The following is an 18,774-nucleotide window of genomic DNA, read 5'->3' on the forward strand; positions in this document are numbered from 1 at the left end:
AAAAAAACATTAACTTGCAACTTCAATGCTGTTTGAAGTGACCAATTATTACATTCAACAGTCTTACTTACAGCATGACTTTCCAATTCAGCTATTTTCTCAGGTGTTTCAGAGCCAAAAAAATACATCCTGATGACATGGTCAGTGCTGCCAGTTGCTAAAAACATACCACCTGTAAAAATCAACCAATAATTAAGCTACTGTGTAAGAAATTAAAACAGATCACCAACATTTCTCAGATGCCTTGTTTAAAAAAAAAAAAATCTGAAGAGTGTCACTTTTTTTTATGCTCTTCCACCAACATACAGATATCGAAGGCAGTTCCCTTCTTGCCTGAGAAAGCACTCTCAGCCATAGTAAAAATAAATAGTCATACTAGTGTTACAAAGATTCTAAAGTATATAATTAGGGGAATGCTGAAACTTCTAATGCTACTAATTGTGCACAGAAGCCCTCGATTACAGGGAATATGGCTAGTCCTCATTGGAATTACCTAGATGACTCTTTCACTGTAGTATAAGTCCCATTTGTGGCATGTGAACTGCTTCAAAACTGGGTAGAAACGGAAGTAAACCAGTGTAAGTACACCAGTATTTAGCTGTGGTGGCAGCAATATTAAGATCTGCCTCTTGGCACCTGTGAGTGCTGCCAAAAAAAAACAACCAAAAAAATCCCACAAAAAAACCCCAAACCCAGTCACAACACAGGACTATATCCTGACAACATTAACAATTTGCACTTTGATTTGTATTTTATTTCTGGATTTCCCAATTTTCTTCTAATGTTCACGCTACCTGGTACCAGTAAGCCTTCCCACAAATCACCCATAGATGAAAGACAGAATGAAAGACAACTACAAGCCAGGAATGAAGTACACTTATAGATACATTTGTGGATTCTTAAGAAAGAAGGAATTTTTATTACTATCCCTGCACACAACTGGCACAGAATCAGGAGCTCTTGCTATTGGCAGTAACCACTTCCTTGCTGTTGACTGTGGTATCTTACAGAACTAGTTTTGCAAATCCCTGAGGATTAAACAAAAATAAAAATCCAGTGAAGATGGATAGAGAGTAAACAAGCATCAGGTGGCTTTCACTTCTGTAAAATCACCAATGGGAAAAGGAAAACAGTACCACTTAGTTCAACAGCCTCCCACTGTTAGCTAAGAGCAGTCACATTATTTATGTCATAGGCTAACAATACACATATATAAAATTGCTTATCACACAGCTGCTGGTTTTGTATATTTCAAAGCTGTCACAACCATAATATTATAAAACTACTTATGAGGAAGGAAGAGAAATCACAATGCCAAACTCAATCTGTACATGACTTACCTACGCTGAATGAAGAACAAAGCATCTGAACCCCTGGTCTGGGTTTTTCTGTGAATTTCACTGGCCGATTGCTTAGAAAGAAAAGATGCTTGAAACAGGACATGCCATGCAAAACCTGGCTTTTCTTAACATTTCAAACATGTTTCTTCAAACATCTACATAACAGGTACTTCTTGAATACCTAAAGTTACCATCTGTAAATCTTGTGCGGGAGGATGAGCAATAAGGTTTACCTTTCAAAATTACTGTACACACATATACAAATGATATTTGAAGCCCACACAGCTTATGACTTTTTCTGCAAGATGCTATTACTTAGCAAAGGATAACGTGACATGCCAAAGAATGCTTATTTTCGCTCATCCTTCAGTAAGTATGATTTACCCCCTCCATAATATATCCCTGAAGTACTGAACTCTCACCCCCACATTACAAACCATTAACAGTACATGAAATAAGGCCCAACAAATACCATTACTGCACAATGCTCTGCAAAATCTTAAAACTTTACAGAAGTAAATAGAAGTTTTGCAAAATTGTGCACATGGTGATTTAAAAGACTGCCTTCTTTCCTGATCTGCAAGTCATGTGCACGCTTCCAGCTGACAGGGCCATAATCTCACAGAAAGTAGCTACTGAGAACTACATTAAGGAGAAATGCAGCAAGCTGTAGTTTGTTTGCATTTCTTTTGTTTCTATTGTTTCAATGAATAGATTAATTCGTCAACAGTATTTTTTGTTGAATTTTGTTGATAGTGAATTTGTATGTTGAAATTGGTGAAGAAACATTTGTTCAACAATAGAAACAATTCTATTGTTACAAACAATACAGTTTGTACACAAAACGTGTACAGCCACTTACAATATAGGTTTCTACTCATTATTCTACTGCTTTTCTATTCAAGTGTGTTGTGTTTATCAAAGGAAATAGAGACCTTCAGTATAAAAGTATTTCTCATGTTTGTATGATACACAGTACAGAGATTCAAATACTAAGAATGCTGCTTTGAGGCCTACCAATGCTTAAACCAAATTAAGCCCATGCTTAAACTAATTTAAACAGTGTTTCCATCTGATACAGTACTCTAATTTTAGAAAGAGAATAATTAAGGAACCAGTTTAAACACTCTCCTCCTACAAATTACAGCCCTAAGAGTCTTCAGATGAAACTATGCCTTTGATAGTTTTTGCTGCAATTCTACTACCTTAAGATCACAAGTAAGTTTGAATTAAAAAGCAAAATAATCTTCTGCTTTCTAAAGTACTTTTTTAAAAATAGCTGCTTTAATGTAAAATGGATCATTTTGTACCAACTACCATTATATGGCACAATACTAGACACAGACTGATCACCCCAGATCTGTCCTTTCCAGTAACAATAAAATATTTTGGTTTTCTACACATAAACAGCAACCACATATAGAACATTTAAAAACTATCCTGAACAGACTCTGCATGCAAGTTCTATAAGAGACATCCTAAAACTAGAGTACTGTTGAAAATTCAACACAGACAAAAAGCTTTATTATACTGTTCCAACATATTTATGTTTGCAGCAATTCTAGTTGTCCTACACTTGTACTTTTAGTGTTCTAAGAAGTTAATATATTTCCTGGCTAGTCTCCCAGGACAATGGAATAACAAATTTGTAAAGGATCTAGTTAGTGACGGTGCCTTAAAATAATTATGTAATAGATTATTTCCACAACATTTTTATTATTACAAAAAATCTATTTTTCTTAGCTAGTTAAAAGCACTTCATTTATTTTAATCAAGCATAGTATGGCATAGAGTTAATCAGCAGCCCATTTACATACTTGAATTTCATGGAATCTGTATCCCATTGCCAAAAGCAAACAGTTCCATCTGCACCAGTAGAGACCATGTATCGCATGGAGCCTTTCACCATCGGACTAAACTGAAGAGAAGAATGTAAAATCAGACACATAGAAGAGATATTTAAAAACTGTTTATGCACTTCTAGAAACACTAATGTAAAACCTTTATTTACTTTGCATTTTTCACCTAAAACTGCTAAAGGTGTTGATGATAAATATAATTTTCAATGCTTACAAAATAATTTCTCCTAGACCTCAAACTTATTTTAAAGTATGTGTTTCAACTATTGCATTATACAAAACCAATTCATTCACTGCTTTGTTTTTGAAGTCTTAACTAACCACAATCATTCACTAGAAGTTTTGTCAATGAATGAAGTAACAAGCAGAGCAGACTGAAAAAAAAAAAAAAAGGAAAAGGAAGTAAGTTTCACTAGACAGGCTTACTTTTTAATTCTCTAATTAAGCAGAGCATCAGTTATGAGATAGTCCAAGTATGTAACCCAGCATCACATATGAATTTATAGGAAGTCCTCACACATTTCTTTAAGACATGGATTTATTGCTATGCACAGAGCTACCCTTCAGAAAACTTTACAGAACTCAAGTTATACAAGTTGATAAAATTGTTCATCAATTACTACTACTACCATTGGAAAAGGCCGTATAAGTTGTACATATTGCAATTATAGTGTTATTAAGAACACTTAAACAAAAATAAAATCTACCATACTACAATAAAAGAAACACAACAAATAAGTGCTTTACTATTAAAAACCAAAGAAAGAAAAAATATGCAACGAATGCCACAGTAACTCTGCAAATATGAAGGTTACTCTCAGCGGCAGCATTTTTGCAAAAACTGCAAAATTATTTTCTGTACTGAACTTCACAAGCTGGCAAGAGGCCGCTCTTCAATTCTCAACATAAGCCTGTTTGTCTCATCGGAAAACGCAGCAAATCTGGATAACAAGCTCCTAGTTTATCTATTAAATAAGGAACTACAAAGGCCAAAACGAGCCTGAATCCAAAACACTACTGATAGCACAGAAAGTATCACAATGCCTTCAAATCTAAAATACACAACATACTACATCAAACATCTTTGCACTTTTGAAATAACTTATATTTTTGAGATTAAGACAAATACCCATATAATGGAAGCTGTAAGAATCACATGCTGGATCAGAACACTCACCTATACAAACCAGCATATTGTGTCTCCAGTAACAGACAGTAGGAGGACATGATACTTCCCAGAAATTCTATTTGGTTCTAACAGCTCAAATATTACTGGTGAGAATATAACATGAAGGAGGATTCTTTTCACTATTTTCAGTTAAATACTTGGGAATTTCAGGAAGGCAAGGAACTTTTCTATCTTTTGGTTTTTTTAAGTAGGTTTCTCCTGTGGTTTTGACTAATTTTTGACACAAGTATTTAAATGTTCAGATTTTAATATTCCCACAGGCAGTCACGCAGAAATAATTTCAGTCATGTGAAAACCACAGTGACTGTCATCATCAAAGGCACAGTGAGTTATTTGCCACTCACGCGCCAGCCTTCATGGGAAACAACATCACTTCCTTGCACTTGGACACAAAAAAGTAAGATGTACGCTTGGCAAGTTACTACTTAACTTAGTAACAGCAACAACAAAGTACTTTTCTCCACAAACAGAACATGAGGTACTGATCTTGCTTTTCAACACAAAGATAGAAGGCTCTATTGGCATAGAGCATTCATGTAACTATGTTTCTCAATTTCAATACGCAACCAAGGAAAGTGGTTATCATTTCTTACCAATATGATAGCTAGCTAATCTTAGGGCAGCCCATTAATCTAAATCCTACTACTAAAGCAGACTCAACTTTTCAAAGTAACTTTTCAAATCAGGTGCAACAGCCTCTTCCCCCCCCGAATTATTTCTTGTTTTCTAGTATTTTATCAAAATACCTTCAAACTTTCCATACCACACTGTTAAGTGAAACTTGTCTTGGAGTTTCGTAGGCTGGCTGCTTCTTACCATTCGTCTACATTACCTGTGCATCAATATATAGAAACACTTAAAAAACCCAGACATACCTGTAATGAGGTAATGGACCCTGTGTGCCCATGGAGGACTGCAACTGGTGCACAGGTTCTCAGACACCACACTCTGATCATTTTATCACAGCTTCCAGCTGCAATCATAGTGTTTTCATAATTGACAGCCATATCGGAAATTTCTGCTGAATGTCCTCGTAATGTGGCAAATAACCTGCCATTATGAGTTGACCAAATCTTTACCAAACAGTCATCTGAGCCCTAGAAAGAAATTTATTATGCTCAGCAAGGATTTTTAAAAAAAGATTCAGCATAAAAGTTTTAGGCTTCCTGTAAAGAACCTAACTATGTTTTCCCACAACTTGGTAAATTACATTTCTATTTAAAACCATTTATGATACTTAAGCTGAAAGAAATAGTCATATGACCAACATTAAAAAACCCAAAATGTTCACTTATGGTTCAAGATTACACTGCAATCAACACAGATCGATACCATATAATGCAAGAAGTTTGGAATAAGTTTGAGGGGGTTCCTTACAGTAAAGGCAAGGGGCAATGAAAGTACTGTTCTGTAAAAGCAATCTCTCCTCTGAGGGAAGAAGGGCCCAACAAAGCTGGTTAGTGTTCAAGAATCACCTCCTCCAAGCCCAGGAGCGATGCGTCTCAACACAGAGGAAGTCAGGCAAAAGCACCAGGAGGCCTGCATGGATGAACAAGGAGCTCCTGGGAAAACACAAACAGGAAGCCTACAAAGGGTGGAAGCAAGGACAGGTAGCCTGGGAGGAATACAGAGAAATTGTCCACGCAGACAGGGATCAGGTTAGGAAAGCTAAAGCCCTGACAGAATTAAATCTGGCCAGGGACATCAAGAGCAACAAGAAAAGCTTCTATAGATATACTGATAAATACTGATAAAAGGAAGACTAGGGAAAATGTGGTCCCTCTGTGGAAGGAAACAGGAGACCTGGTTACACAGGATATGGAGAAAGCCAACTTTTTTGCCTCTGTCTTCACCAGCAAGTGTTCAAGCCACACCACCCAAGCCATAGAAGTCAAAGGCAGGGACTGGGAGAATGAAGAACCACCCACTGTAGAAGATCAGGTTCAAGACCATCTAAGGAACCTGTAGGTGCACAAGTCCATGAGACCTGACGAGATGCATCCACAGGTCCTGAGGGAAGTGGTAGATGAAATTGCTAAGCCACTGTCCATCATATTTGAGAAGCCGTGGCAGTCTGGTGAAGTTCCCAAGACTGGAGAAGGGGAAACATAACTCCCATTTTTAAAAAGGGAAAAAAGGAAGATCTGGGGAGCTACAGGCCAGTCTCACCTCTGAGCCCGGCAAGATCCTCCTGGAAACTACGCTAAGGCACATTGAAAATAAGGAGGTGATTGGTAACAGCCAACATGCCTTCACTAAGGGCAAATCGTGCCTGACAGATTTGGTGGCCTTCTATGATGATGTTACAGCATCGGTGGGTAAGGGAAGAAACTGACATCATCTACCCAGACTTGTGCAAAGCATCTGACACTGTCCCGCACGACATCCTTGTCTCTAAACTGGAGAATCATGGATTTGATGGATGGACCACCTGGTGGATAAGGAATAGGCTGATGGTCAAACTCAGAGTTGCAGTCAATGGCTCGATGTCCAGGTGGAGACCAGCGATGAGCAGCATTCCTCAGGGGTTGGTATTGGGACTAGCTCTGTTCAACATCTTTGTTGGAGACATGGACAGTGGGATTGAGTGCACTCTCAGCAAGTTTGCCAGCAACACCAAGCTGTGTGCTGCAGTTGACACGCTGGAGGGAAGGGATGCCATCCAGAGGGACCCTAACAGGCTTCAGAGGTGAGCCCGTGTGAACCTCTTGAAGTTCAACAAGGCCAAGTGTAAGGTCCTGCACCTGGGTCGGGACAATCCCAAGCACAAACACAGGCTGGCCTGAAAACGGACTGAAAGCAACCCTGAGGAGAAGGACTTGGGGGTGTTGGTTGATAAGAAGCTCAACTTGACCCAGCAACGTGCGCTCGCAGCCCAGAAAGCCAACTGTATCCTGGGCTACATCAAAAGCAGCGTGGCCAGCAGGTCGAGGGAGGTGATTCTACCCCTCTACTCCAGCCTGGTGAGACCCCAGCTGAAGTGCTGCATCCTGTTCTGGAGCCCTCAGCACAAGGACATGGACTTTTTGGAGCAGGTCCAGAGGAGGGCCAGAAAAATGATCCAAGGGCTGAAGCACCTCTCTTGTGAAGAAAGGCTGAGAGAGCTGGGGTTGTTCAGCCTGGAGAAGAGAAGGCTGCAGGGAGACTTTACTGCAGCCTTCCAGTACCTGAAGGGGGCCTACAAGAAAGCTGGAGAGTTTTCCCAAGGACATGTAGCAATAGGACTAGGGTAATGGCTTTAAACTGAAAGAGGATAGATTTGGATTAGATATAAGGAAGGAATTCTTCACTAAGAGGGCAGTGAGGCACTGGAGCAGGTTGCATAGAGAAGTTGTATATACCCCGTCCCTGGAAGTGTTCAAGGCCAGGTTGGATGGGGCTTTGAGCGACCTGGTCTAGTGGAAGGTGTCCCTGCCCACAGCACGAGGGTTGGACTAGATGATCTTTAGGGTCTCTTCCAACCCAAACCATTCTGTGATTGAACTACATCACTGAATAAAGCTCCTACATCAATGCCAACACCTGACCAGATATTAAGGGCAACAATTTCTTACATGCTACCGATCTTTAATTACATCAAACTGTTCTACTTGAGCATGGTGATGGAGCTAATAAGCTACACTAACACTACTGATATCCACCTTCAGAAGTTTTAGCATAACATGCATTTCAAAGTTCTTTTCCTCACATCCATCTAGAACTATATTCAGATTTGGATCTATTTCATCAACTCACAGTAAATATTCGATGTCCAGTCCTATCAAATGCAACACAATATACAGAAGAAAGATGGCCAAGAATCCGCCTGTGCATCTTGACATGCTGATACATGCTCCCTGGAAATGAAGTACTGAACTTTGCATATCCAGTTAATTGTTTTGCTCGATGTACTTCGACTAGAACACAAAGAAATCAAAGAATGAACGTACTGATGTTTAAAACAGGTCTATTCCAAAACATTACTTTACCTAGCTGCCATTAATATATTACTTAAGGACTCACTAGAAGTGACTTTCAGATTTCATAAAATCAAGGTTTTTTTGTATTTGCTATTTTTTCTATGTATAAAACCAAGACAGCATTTTAAACTTGCTCCAGTCAAAACTTCAGTCTCTAAATAAGAGGTGCTAAATGTTACCTTTATTCTCCCATGCCTTTCTATACCTTAAAATCATATAAGAGTCCATCTATCCAAAGCAGAATGATTTGTCTTTTCTGTAGGTTTACCTACAGGGGCTTTACAAAAGACAAATATGTCATCTAGAGGTTACTGCCTCACTAGTGCTGTGAGCAGATTCAATGCGTAACTCCAGTGAAGGCATATGAAGTTCTCTAGATAAGCATCCAGATCCAGTTCTGAGTGGCAATTCTCAGTGTTGTAGCAAGCCTAGTACCAAAATACATATCTTATGCTCACAGAAGCAGTGATGAGTATTGAGAAGAGCTTACCAATATTTGGTGGTGTGCCATAGTTCACGGGAATTTCAGGAGGTCTTCCTCTATGAAGAGCAGCAAATGCAGAGCCCTTCCAAACAGTGTTCCTGCAATCTTTAAAACCAATAGGTAGAAGTTAATCATAAGCACAAGTTAAAAATGCCAACAGAACCACAGTTCCAAAACACAGTAAAGAACATATCTACAGCTGGTCTCAAATACAGTAATGAAACAACTGAAAAAACTGGAACACCAAATGCCCCAAAACTTTTCAGGAACAGTGTAGTATCAGAGAAGAGAAAAATCCATTTAATATAGTAACAGAAGGAAGGGGAAAAAAACCCGACACAACCAACACCAAACTTTGAAGTTACTCCTAAATGGTGATGCCCCTGCAGTTCACATAACAAAAACTAACTTTCCAACTGAAATTTTCCTACTTGTTCCCAGTGTGAAGCATTAAAGATTTTTAACATTTTCATGAATATTTATTCATAAATATTGCAAATATTTACTGAATATTTGTTAGGATTAAATTATCTCAAGAGGTCCCTTCCAACCTGACAATTCTGCGATTCTTAAAAGGAATTCCCATGCTGACAGTTATTTTGACACACTCATGCTGAAATAATTGCAATCCTGATTTTCAGAATAGAACAGTCACTGTCATTCAGCGTGCATCCTTTAAAGCAGTTAGGGCAGATAACTGAAAACACAACAGTATCCCGTAAACCAGTCCCACATCACAACATCCAGCTACCCAACAGAACTTCATACAAACACATGAACACCCTCCTCCCAGAAACATTCAAAGAGTTAAGCCTAAAGCTAAAATCTACTCTATCAAATAAAGTATGTGCTTATGCACTGTCAATCATTCCCTTTCAAGTTAGGGGCAAGGACTTTCTTCCTGTGTACATACAGAATTCACAAGTACTAATTTTGATGCCATCTGCATTAACCAAGAAAAATTCCAGGAAACTAGCGTCACTGTCTCACATTTGCAGCGAAAAGAGCACAACAGATACCGCATTCAAAACCAACATGAGCCAATATATTACTGGGAGTGTCGGGAGATGTTAGAGAAGTACGACCTATGTCCTGATGATTCATTATATTGCAGTAACACTAAAAAGTGGCCATGTTCAGCAGCCTCAGCACTCAGAGTAACAATAATTCTTGTGATGCAACTTAAAACCTCCTCTTCACAACAATCAATTTATATTTACACCATTAATACACAGATCACTAGTGTTTTGGTTGATTAAACACAGTACAGAAGAAGTGGGGACCAATTTTGGTGAAAGCTCATAACTCTTAAGTGTTCCAAAAGTCTTCACCATATACTTATGGAAAATGTATTGTACCCATTTCAAATGATAAACCAACCATACCTTTTGCTGTACGTAACAATGACTGTCTCCCTGCACCGAGTAAGGAATTCACTCTCGAAATGCTGGGTGGTATCTCCTTATCCAGAATAGGACCAATACGCTTGCAAATTTGTAACAAATGGTCTGGAGCCACATGTTTGTTGGACAGCACCTGACGGAAATTTAAGTTTTAAAAATATATACAGTACATCCAGAACAAATCAATCTAAAAGCATCGATATTCACAGGTATATTAAACATTGCTTAAATATTTTTAAGTTCAACTTACAAAATAAAATCAATTCTGTTAAGCTCTGATCTAGTAAATTCAGCAAGAACTCTCCAAGAATGGGAGAGCCATAGTGAAAATAAGTGCAGTAAAATGACTTATTGCCCGTCAAATATTTTATGCCTGAAAGCCCACAATATTCACATGTCTGGCACTCATTTGTGCAGCACCCTACAATGAGTGTCTTTACCCAATTCACTCAATTGTTCTTATTAAAAATAAAAAATAAAATTTAAAATCTCATAACCCAAAATCACGGAGAATTCTGTGGTAATCAAGCACAATAATTTATGCAACTAGTACTTCAGTTGCACGGTACTTGTTCGCTAAACTGCAAACTAGTAGCTTTGAGTACAATCTCTCCGGGACTAGTTTCCTTGAAGAACCAGTACTACATAGCATAAGACTGCCCTACTTCCTTAAACCAAAAGGATCAAAACAGTCATCTGTCCGTTCAGGACGGATCCCATACTATCTACACCTCATAGTCTAAAAAAAAAAAAAATACACCCACACACACACTTGGATGTCTCAGTCAAAACCAGATGTGTGTGGCTTTTGATTATTCTTCCCTTCTTTCTGTGAGTTCAATGAAAAAAAATTCTTGCCTAACTACAATGTCAATCACAATAATGGTGAGGTTGAATATGCAAAATAGAGTTTACACAGACTCAAGTAAAGCAAACCATCAGAATCATAAATTTAAGCTATTTGGGAGGTCTGAATCAGAAGGCACAAGCAGCCCCATGCTTCCTCCACTCTCCCATCTGGCCACGTAAAAACCAGTTAAAACCAGAAGCCACACTGCTACTTCAGCAGCCAGGCTATTCCCAGGAGAGGCAGAGGGCCACACCAACACAGGTATGTGGCCGCTTGCCCACGTAGCTCAGAACGCAGGCACAACTAGCTTGTGCTTATGATGCTATTCCCTTAGCCTACTGACTGAACTTGGATGAGGTAAAGTCCTGACAAGGCTGATCTCATCGTCAGATCAGTGGGAGTAAAAATAACACGTGCTGTCACGTAAGATCTGTTCAACAAAAAGTTGCCCAAATGCACAGAGTATTGAGAACGTACGATACTTGTTTTAATAGCAACAATCCAAGTAATGTAGTAATGTATAAAGCTTGTGGTGGCATAGGTTGTATTTCTGGGAGGACTGGGGAGGTGGTAATATCAGCAAACTAGTTAACATTACCACACAGCCCAATATAGGCAAGCAAATCAACCCATCAGATGCTTAAGGTTGGTTGTGAGAAATATATTTGTCTGTCCAAAGATTATAAAATGCACTGTTTCATAATTTCTTTATAAGCTTTGCCTCTTGAATTGGTATAGAGCAGTACTATCCATGACATTCAGAACAGAAAGTTCAGCATACTTTATGCCAAGCATTATAAACCATTTTGCTTGCATGCCATCATCATCAAGTATATATTCCAAATGTGAACCCTGACAGAAGCATGCATACAAAACCTTGCCGTTCATTTCCTTTTTAAGTAGTTTTACTCAGATTTTGGAAGGAACTGTTATTTTAAAGTCTTGATCCAATTCCATGATGAACAAAGATGAAAAGAAATAATTGCACCACATGACTGCATTTGTCTGCAGTCTCTGCAAATTCAGAGTGAGACCAGCGGGACAACAAAAGGCTCCCAAAGCCCCTCAAAAGCAGAAACTAAAACCTTCATAAGATTAATTTGGATGTTCTGAAATACTACTACCCTGTGCAGAGATTCCTTTTAAATTGCGTAGGAAGAAGAGGTAGAAGCAGCATATATTAAAGAATTAATCTGACAACTGTATATATACAATGAACAGTGTTAAAAGAGACTGTACTGAAGTCAGAAGAATCCACACATGACATCTCCCAACACCACCACTTTTTACCAGAAGAACTGGGATCAAAAACCGCAATCAACCAACTAACAAAAAAACCCCAAACAATCCTTTTTAAACTTAATACTACTTTCATGTTTGCTCAATTCAAGTCAGAGCTTGAAAGTATTCCTGTTTAGCAAGACTAGGCTTTTTAGTGACTTAAAGCATTAATTTAAAACCTCATTTGCTCAACTGACCACACTGACAAGTAGAAGACAGGGAATCCATTTTATCATTTTAAGCAGCACTTAAAATAATTAAGACAATGTTTAAACAAAATTTCATTCCTTCTCCACGCAAATACGATTCCGAGATCTTCAAGTGTTACACAAGAGAGGCAAGGGGATTTAACTATAACAATACACAAAACTGATGGGTAAGAGAAGTCAGTCAGTTAACCCGGAATGCCTGAACCTTCCACGAGGGAAAAGCAAGACTAAACATCTGGTTGAAGAAAAAAGAAAATCAACTACAATAAAGCTGGGTAAAACCACACTGGGCAGGCACCACCAGGCTATCACTTCACAAGATTCAACTGGCAAATGCACTTTGCCATTTAAGAAGCAGTAAACTAAACCAAGACAGCTTTCCATTCCAAAACGGATGTAAGTTAAAGCATTTAAAGCAACCATCAGCTGTAGAAGGCTAAAGTACACGCTGTTGAGAGATCACTTATCTTTCTAATATTTAGGAACAAAAGCTATGACCAGTGAGTAGCCAAAGATAACGAGCACACTCATAGGCACCAGAACTGCCAACCCTTGATTTCTGAACAGCGATTTCATTTCCTAATCTGTTGAAGGGGGCTGATGAAGGAAGCCGACCAGAAAATAAATACCGTCAAATCAAAACGCGCTTAACAAACTTGCTCATGAAAATCTGAAATGAAACCTTGCTTCAGATTGGCTCTTCCCTATACGTAGGCAGTGGCATGTACCAATGCACGACGCCAAGCTCCACCTCTGCTATGTAAACAATATCCTCAATTTAAAACACCACTTGTGTTTTTGTTAGTCTAATGTAAAGACATTAAAGGCCCTTTCCAGAATAACTCCAGTGTCTTAATAGAGCTGGAATAAAAGTGGAAGGTAAAGATTTGGGCCTACTTTTAAAGGTAAAGGGTCTAATTATCAATCTTATCATCCTAATTAAAAGTTTATTTAAAAAAAATGAAAAGTCTCACCAATTCTTCGTAACTTCTGTAATGCTCATTTCCTTGCCAATCCAACCTTTTAGGAAGCAACTACATGGAGGGGAAAAAAAAAAAAAAAACAACAAACAACTGAGTGGTTAATGGGGAGGGAGGAACAGATCACATCCAACATCTCAACGTGTGTTGAGAGGAAAAAGTTGAAACAGTAGAGTGGAAGAAACTTGAACGACTCGTAAAGTAAAGGAAACTTTCGACTACAGCGAGAGAGGCGATTTCATCAGAGCCCACACAGACCTGGTGCTGCTCCAGCTCCTGCACCAGCACCTGCAGAGAGAAGGGAAAAGAAACAGCGGGTTAGGGGCGAGCAAGCCGCCGGCTTCTCCAGCGGCCGCAGCCGCGAACGGGCTCGGGAGAGAGAGGGCGGGGGAGCGGGGGGCCCGGCTGCTCACGCCTCCCATCCTCTTTGCGGCACCGAACTCGGCCGCACGGCCGGGCGTGCGGCGCCCCCGTACTCACCCTCAGCGCCCTCCTGCAGGGCCCGGTGGTCAGGAACCGAGCTATGAGGAAATAGAGCTCTGCAAGAGACACGGGGAGAGACGGGGGGGTGAGTGAGTCCGGGGCGGGGGGGCGGGGGAGCCCCCGGGGCGGCTGTAATTCATAAGCACGGTCAGGAAGATGGCGGCAGGGAGCGGCGGCGGCGGCGGCACCGGCGGCAGCCCTCGCCCTGGCCCGCGGCCGCTCCCGCCCCGGCGGCGTTACCTGATTCAATGAGCGGCAGGGACACGCCGCCGGCGGAGCTGGACGAGGCCGGGGGCTCGGCCATGGCGGCCCCGGCCCGGGGGCTGCCGCTCACTCGCTGGGCACGATCGCTGGTGGCGGCGGCCGTGGCTGCCCGGGCAGGGATTTAGAGCTCAGGCAGCGCCTGGCGCGGGCAGGGCCCGGCTCGGCATAGCCCTGTCAGCAGCGCCGCCCCTCCCCCACCGCCAACCGCCAGCCAACCGCCCCCCCTCCCCCTGCTCTTCTCCCCTCCCCTCTCCTCTCCTCCGCGCGCGGGAGCGAGCCGCCCCCGCCCCTCGCCGGACGCCGCGCTCGCGCTCCGGCTCCCCTCCCCCTCGCGCTGGCGTTAGCGCAGCCTCGGCAGCGCCGCCACCATCTCCGCCGCGAGACCGGTCTCCGCTCCGCCGCTGACACCTGCGCTGGGCGCGCCCCGGGGAGGGCGGAGAGAAAAAGTAGTCCCGAGCGCCGGGGGGCCTGCGCGCGGCGGCGGCGGGAGCCGGGGGAGGGGGGGGGGTAGGGTGCACGTGTGACCGCGGAAAACGTGCGGGGAGGGCGACAGTGGTCGGGGGTCGGAGCGAAGGCGCTAGGTGGGGGCGGGAGAGGCGCGGGCGCGGAAGGATTGCGCCAGGAGGGCGGTTGGTGACGGAGCGCCGGTGGGCGGTGCCATAGCCAGAAGGTGCGGGCGCGCGCGGCGCTACCGTCCGTTGGCCGTTCATGGCCGGGGGCGCGCGGGCCCGGCGGGAAGGAGCTTCCCTGAGGGCGGGGGACGGCGGGGTCGAGAAGGAGGAAGGCTCCCGGGGCGGCGGAGCTGGGGCGCGGCCCCGGCTGCGGCACGAGCGCGTTTGCTACGGCCGGCCGCGGTTTTTTCTACTCAGGATCGATCGTGTTTCAGCTGCCGCTTGTGGCGCCGGGGGTTGTCCCGGAGCGGGCTCCGCCTGCGCCGCTGGGGCACCCCGGCCGCCCCAGACCTCAGTCCGGAGGGCGGCATCGCTGCCCTCGCAGCGTCCGTCCGAAACCGTCAGCTTCGCCCCCGCGCCTGGCCCTGCCTCTGCAAACAGGTGCCAGCGCCACCCCCCCCCCCCCCCCCCGCAGCTTTGGGAGCCTGCTTACGGGGGATTTTACTTGTTTTTACCCTCCGCGTTTGTCACCTCTGCCCAGCACGAACGAATTCTAGCGTAAATGTAGCAGTGGACACACTCGTGCTCTGTTTCAGCTCCGAACTGTTCCTTTCTTTTTCCATTTCTCACTGTGGTGCCTTCGTATGCACTTTTAGAACGTTCAGAATAAAATATTTTTGTGGATCCTTGTGGAAATAACGCGCGTATTTTTGTTGCTCTCGCTACCTCAGACGTGCTTTTAGCTTCTGAAAAGAGCTGGACGCCTGAGGTGCAGGGCCAGCAGCCGGCAGTTTCCCCAGGTGCGTCCTGGAAGGCAGAGTGCGATCTCTGCTTCCCGCTCCTCATCGCCTCCTGCCTCGGTAGTGCTCCTGCATCACAGTGCAGGTACTGGGGGGTTAAAAAAAAAAAAAAAAAAAAAAAAAAAGCAGGCATCCTGTCCATTAAAAAAATCTCTCTTTTGAAGAGATCCATAGTTTTCTGCTTCCTGTATTGTTGCAAGCTTCATTCTTAAAGGCCACCTGCATTCCTCTAGTTTTCATTGCCAAACAAATCAGCATTCATTACCTAAACTTGGATGCACTTCAGCATCCTGGCTGCGTTTGTGTTTTAAAGAGCTGTGATCTAGCTGACGTAAGAAAATGAATTCCAAAACAGTGCAGCGTGAACATGTATGAAACAGCACTCTCTTAACCGGAACGACTAGTAGCAGCAAATCCGATCAAGTAACTTCAAAGAAACTTGTTTTGTTCTCTTTGTGTTGTATTTTGAAATGGATGGTTCTCAGTTACGTGTGTATCCCATAGTGCTGTACCCAAATCTGCATTAGCTGTCACTCCAGTCCGTAACTGCAGAGTAAAGGTGTCTGGTATTATACAGGGAAGAATGCTTTTTCTGAACCATGCCCAAGGAAATTCTTCTCAGACAAATTTAAATGCCTTCCACTCCAATTCTCCACAGGCAGAATTGACATCTAGTGTTGATATATACAATTCTTCATTTTCCAGGTAGCCAAACTGCTGGGTTCTTGTGGCCACATGTGGGCATTTCATGCTGTGTGGAGCAAGGCAATAGTGCCTGTCTACTGCAGAATCAAAATTCATAGCTGATTCACCTACATATTTACTAGGCATATTTTAATCAGGAAAGCCTACTTCATTCCTTACTGCATCAAGCGGCCTGTGCTGCTCAAAACAGATCTGGGGCTCCTGATGCAGTCCTGCCCTTCTTCCAGCACCACAAGTCCGCTACCCTACAAGAGCAGCTGCTGCTGGTTTACCCTTGCTGAATCCTTCCACTTCCATAATAAAATAAAAAATAACTTCTTGTCCCCAAGAGTATCAGGGAGCAGTTACAATAAATTAACCAATAGATAATAGATGGTAGAGAGACATTGAAAGTCAACAGGACTCGATCAGTGTCTCATAACCACTTGAAAAGTAGGCAATTCAGTAAAAAGGAGGTAAGAGGTTATTTCGGGGTATTTACCTGCAAGTTTATTAGTCATTTCACTGGTGTTTTTGGCTTACTGAAATCAGAAAGTCAAGAACGCCATGTAGCAATGTCATGCTACTACTAAATTAAACCAACAAATAAGGTAATTGTGGGGGGGGAAGGCAGCGAGTAGAAAAAGTGGCATAAATGTAGAGTTTTGGAATATCCAAGAACTTGAAGACAAAGCCACTGCCAGAGCCAGGTGCACTCTCCTGGGAACAGCTGTGGTGGAACTGGACCAGAAGCACATACGGTCCAGTGTTGGAAGACATCTTATATATAAACTAGCTAAAAGGTAAACATTGTTTAAATATTGAAGAGGTAAAAATGGTAAAATGCTCTCTCAAATGAAAGCATTATTTTAAGACGGTAAGTTAGAGGTGAAAGCAAAGTGTATTTTAGAAATAACAGTATGGCAATTTGAAAAAGGCACCAGAAACGTACAGGAAGCAGATACTGTGCTTGCAGGTGTTACTTCAAAGAGCATAAACAAGTTCTCTCTCAAGAGGGAAAAAAAAAAAAAAGAAAAAAAAACACCGAACATTACTTTTTGATCTTGACTCCTCCCAAGACAAGGCTGAGAGTTGTCTGGCTGGCATCAAATAGACTGGCAAGATAAAAGCCATGCTACTACCTACTGCAATTCAGCAAAATAATGTGAAATGAGGTTAAACAAAGCAAAATACCCTGCAATCTGCGGGAGAACTGAAGTAATCCTGTACTAGATTTGTTTTTTTTATTTTAAGATTAAGCAATAAGCACTTAATATGCCCCCTTCTGATGAAAGGCTGTGAAATCTTCAACAATATTGATTTAATTCTCTCAAACCCAGCAAGGAAGAATCAGGACAGTTTTGTACTACATGGATTAGCTCTCAACACAGCTACATTTTATGTGAAGCAACAGCTGTGTCAATCTGCAGCCTGGTAGCGCGGGCACAGGCACCCACAGCACAGCAAGCTCGCCTAACAGCTCCCTGGTGCCACACGGGAGGTTCCTGGTGCTTCCCCCGCTGCCCCTGCCCAGGCTGTTCCAGGGCTCATCTTCCATGGGTGGCACCAAATGCAGAAACTCAGCCGCCTGGGGAAGTTCCCGGCCTAGGTTCATTCTTCCCCAGGCATCTGAAGCTGTATTGGTTTTAAGGCAGGATTTGGGGAAATTCCAATACGGTTCCAACGCAACAGCACCACCACCCGATCAGTCAACGTTCAACAAGAGCACGTATGCATACTCTTAGGTGCCGAACAGATGAAAACAACTGATGCCTGCTGATTATTGACTTTTTCTTTTAAGGTAACAGAAGCAGCACTGGGCTATCAGCTTTCAAACTGGAAGTCCAGGTTAAGACGGCAACCACCGTTTTCTACTTGCTCCTCACTCCCTGCATCACCACCTCTCTCTTGAAAAAGTACATTTTTAACAATATTAGGAATATGGTTAAGGATCAAAAACTACACCATTCAGATTGTGAGTTGTGATAGTCAATGCAGGAGCTACAGAAACATCCTTTCATCATCAAGATTTATTTGGCTTCTGTTTGGTGATCACAGACACTATGAACAATTTTACAACTGCTTTTATTCACATAGTTTTTTAGATCTAAAAGCTATAATTCTGGGGTTTTTTTTCTAAGACTATTTCAAATATTTTTCGTTTGCTCTTTGCAGACAAGCTGTCCTTTACAACTGGATGTCTCAAATACTGACATAACGTGTTCCGTCCGCCAATCAGAAACATTTGCTTAGTCAGTATTTAAAGATCTAATGAAAGTTTCCAATCTCTCACGTCACAGCCACAAAGTTGTTGGAAAAATAATGCTGCAACTACCAAAAATAACTGTTGTCACAGATGTACATCACTCAGCAAGAAA

The 18,774-nt window shown here is 42.3% G+C and overlaps 1 protein-coding gene across 1 annotated transcript in view; it reads right to left on the reverse strand.

The window, feature by feature from the left end:
• Positions 1-14,502, reverse strand: part of BRWD1 (bromodomain and WD repeat domain containing 1) — a 62,995-nt gene extending 48,493 nt beyond the window's left edge. Inside the window, exons 1-11 of the mRNA XM_064471881.1 lie at positions 14,278-14,502; positions 14,035-14,093; positions 13,813-13,842; positions 13,549-13,608; positions 10,217-10,367; positions 8,838-8,936; positions 8,124-8,284; positions 5,264-5,485; positions 3,158-3,258; positions 1,341-1,411; positions 72-172 (exon numbers count right to left, since the gene is read on the reverse strand). Coding sequence (XP_064327951.1) covers positions 72-172; positions 1,341-1,411; positions 3,158-3,258; positions 5,264-5,485; positions 8,124-8,284; positions 8,838-8,936; positions 10,217-10,367; positions 13,549-13,608; positions 13,813-13,842; positions 14,035-14,093; positions 14,278-14,341 — 1,119 coding nt within the window. The 5' untranslated portion in view covers positions 14,342-14,502. The remainder of the gene's footprint in view (positions 1-71; positions 173-1,340; positions 1,412-3,157; positions 3,259-5,263; positions 5,486-8,123; positions 8,285-8,837; positions 8,937-10,216; positions 10,368-13,548; positions 13,609-13,812; positions 13,843-14,034; positions 14,094-14,277) is intronic.
• Between the last annotated feature and the right edge of the window lie 4,272 nt (positions 14,503-18,774).

Source organism: Phalacrocorax carbo, chromosome 1, assembly GCF_963921805.1.
Source record: "Phalacrocorax carbo chromosome 1, bPhaCar2.1, whole genome shotgun sequence".
In the NCBI taxonomy this organism is placed as follows: domain Eukaryota; kingdom Metazoa; phylum Chordata; class Aves; order Suliformes; family Phalacrocoracidae; genus Phalacrocorax; species Phalacrocorax carbo.